The following is a 2,127-nucleotide window of genomic DNA, read 5'->3' on the forward strand; positions in this document are numbered from 1 at the left end:
AAAATAAAAGGTTCAGTTAAGCAGCATAATGAAACACACACATATCACTTTGATATGCTAACAGGGGGGATTATCTCCTAATTAATTGTTTTCATTAATCACCTTTTAACAAATCGCCGCGGCTAATCCGACGACGTGCTCAAGTGACAACGATAAAGTTGACATTTCAAGAAGCACGTCCTATTGGATGGATGTCACAAGACCTGTATAAAAGGACCCTCTGGGGTCTCAAAGGGACAGTTCGCTTCTGTCTGCTACCGGATTTCTCTTCTCTACTCAGAAAAAGTGGATTACAGTATCATGATTTGGCTGCTGTGCGCCTGCGCCCTGGTCTCTCTGACGCACGGGTTTGGTCAAGACGACCTGAAAGTGGCCATGCTGGAGAAACTGGGCCTGCCGGAGCTTCCTCGGATCCACAAGAGGGATGTGGAGAACCTGGTGGTTCCGACCCACCTCAGGAACAAGTATCTATCCATGCTGAAGCTGCACCAGAAGCGCAGGCGGAGGTCCGTGCCCAGCCTCGCCGGGATACTGAGGCGCATCCCCGGGAACGCAGGTAGAAACTCCCCCCGTCTCAAGTGTCACGATCAATCCAATAAATGTGTCAATTATAACAATAATAATAATAGAAATTAGCGTTTTCTGTTAATAATCTCTAGCTTTTTATTTTCTGAGGCCTAGAACATGCGTGGCCCATTTGAGGGGCCTCTCGTTCCAAAGTGCGGTGTCCAGATTCTGACGGTACCTGTTGCGTTCTTGCAGATATCTCGGGTGAAATCGTGTATTCAGATAGAACCAGGGAGCGCTTGGTCTTTGATATGGACGGAAGGATCCCGGCCAACAGCGAGGTGACCGTGGCCGAGCTCAGACTGTTCAAGACCGCCCCTCGCAAGCTGCCCGCGGCCGGGAGCAGGAGCCACCGGCCGGTGAAGGACGCACGGGTCAGCGTGTATTGGGTGGAGGTCCTGGTTAACGGATCCAACCGGACTTCACTCGTGGACTCAAGGTTAGACCCTCTTTGGACAACCTATCACTTTATTGTAGAGAAAAATGACCCTTTCCTTTCATTTGGGACCTTGTTCAATGACCTACATGTCAAAATAGCCCATAATTTTACTAATCATTAACCCTTTATCTTATAGACTGGTTCCGGTCCACGAGACTGGATGGCAGAGCTTTGACGTCACCCAGGCGGTGCACTACTGGTCGAAAGGCTCGCGAGACTCACCGCTGAACCTGGAACTCTGGGTCGAGGGCGCGAGACCGGGCAGCCACGCCGCCGCGATGGCGAGGAGCGTGCGCTTCGACGCACAGGGACCCCCGGGGAGCGCCAAGGGACATCCGGAGCTCGTGCTCTTCACTCTCAACCTAGAGGAATATGGGTGCGTGGTCAAACCTTTTGTCTCGACCTGATATGGGACAGATGTCTCGCATTTGGCATGTGGCTAACCATCCATTCCCCCCCTCCATACAGTTCCTGCGGTGACTGCGCGTCATCCAACGCCAACGACATGTGCTGCAGGGAGGAACACTTCGTGAACTTCCGGGAACTCGCGTGGACTCAGTTGTGGGTCCTCGAGCCCGCGGGGTACCAGGCGTTCCGGTGCGCCGGGAGATGCAAGCAGCCCACTCGTCGCTACGGTCACGCGGAGCGGCGGTGCGGGGCGGCGGAGAGCGCGCCCCTGCCCATCATGTACCTGGTGAAGAAGGGAGACCACACCGAGATAGAGGTGGCCGAGTTCCCCAACATGATCGTGGAGAAATGCGCGTGCACGATGGACAGCGCGTGGGTTTGAAAGTGACTCATTACAATGGCAAAAACACAGTACTTCGAAGGGTCAGTGGTTCGAATCCCAGCTCCGACTGTCCACATGTCGAAGTGTCCTTGCGCAAGACACCTAACCCCAAATCGCTCCCAATGAGCAGGTTAGCACCTTGCATGGCAGCTACCGCCATCGGTGTGTGAATGTGTGTGTGAATGGGTGAATGAGAGGTCATTGTAAAGCGCTTTGAGTGCCGCTAAGGTGGAAAAGCGCTATATAAGTGCAGTAAATTTATCATTTACCATTTACTTTAATATCTTATGAGTTACGAGTTTCTTCTGTTTGTTTATGAGATAACAACGTT

General features: G+C 52.4%; 1 protein-coding gene across 1 annotated transcript; it reads left to right on the forward strand.

Annotated features, from left to right (window-relative positions):
- Window positions 1–300: 300 nt before the first annotated feature.
- On the forward strand, window positions 301–1,796 carry LOC311327437 (left-right determination factor 1-like; the record flags this gene model as incomplete). Its single annotated transcript, XM_084460473.1, has 4 exons — window positions 301–556; window positions 763–1,006; window positions 1,143–1,382; window positions 1,475–1,796. The coding sequence occupies 4 exons, from the start codon at window positions 301–303 to the stop codon at window positions 1,794–1,796; spliced, it is 1,062 nt and encodes a 353-aa protein (XP_084316599.1).
- Between the last annotated feature and the right edge of the window lie 331 nt (window positions 1,797–2,127).

The sequence above is a fragment of the Borostomias antarcticus genome (genome assembly GCF_949987555.1).
Source record: "Borostomias antarcticus genome assembly, chromosome: 32".
In the NCBI taxonomy this organism is placed as follows: domain Eukaryota; kingdom Metazoa; phylum Chordata; class Actinopteri; order Stomiiformes; family Stomiidae; genus Borostomias; species Borostomias antarcticus.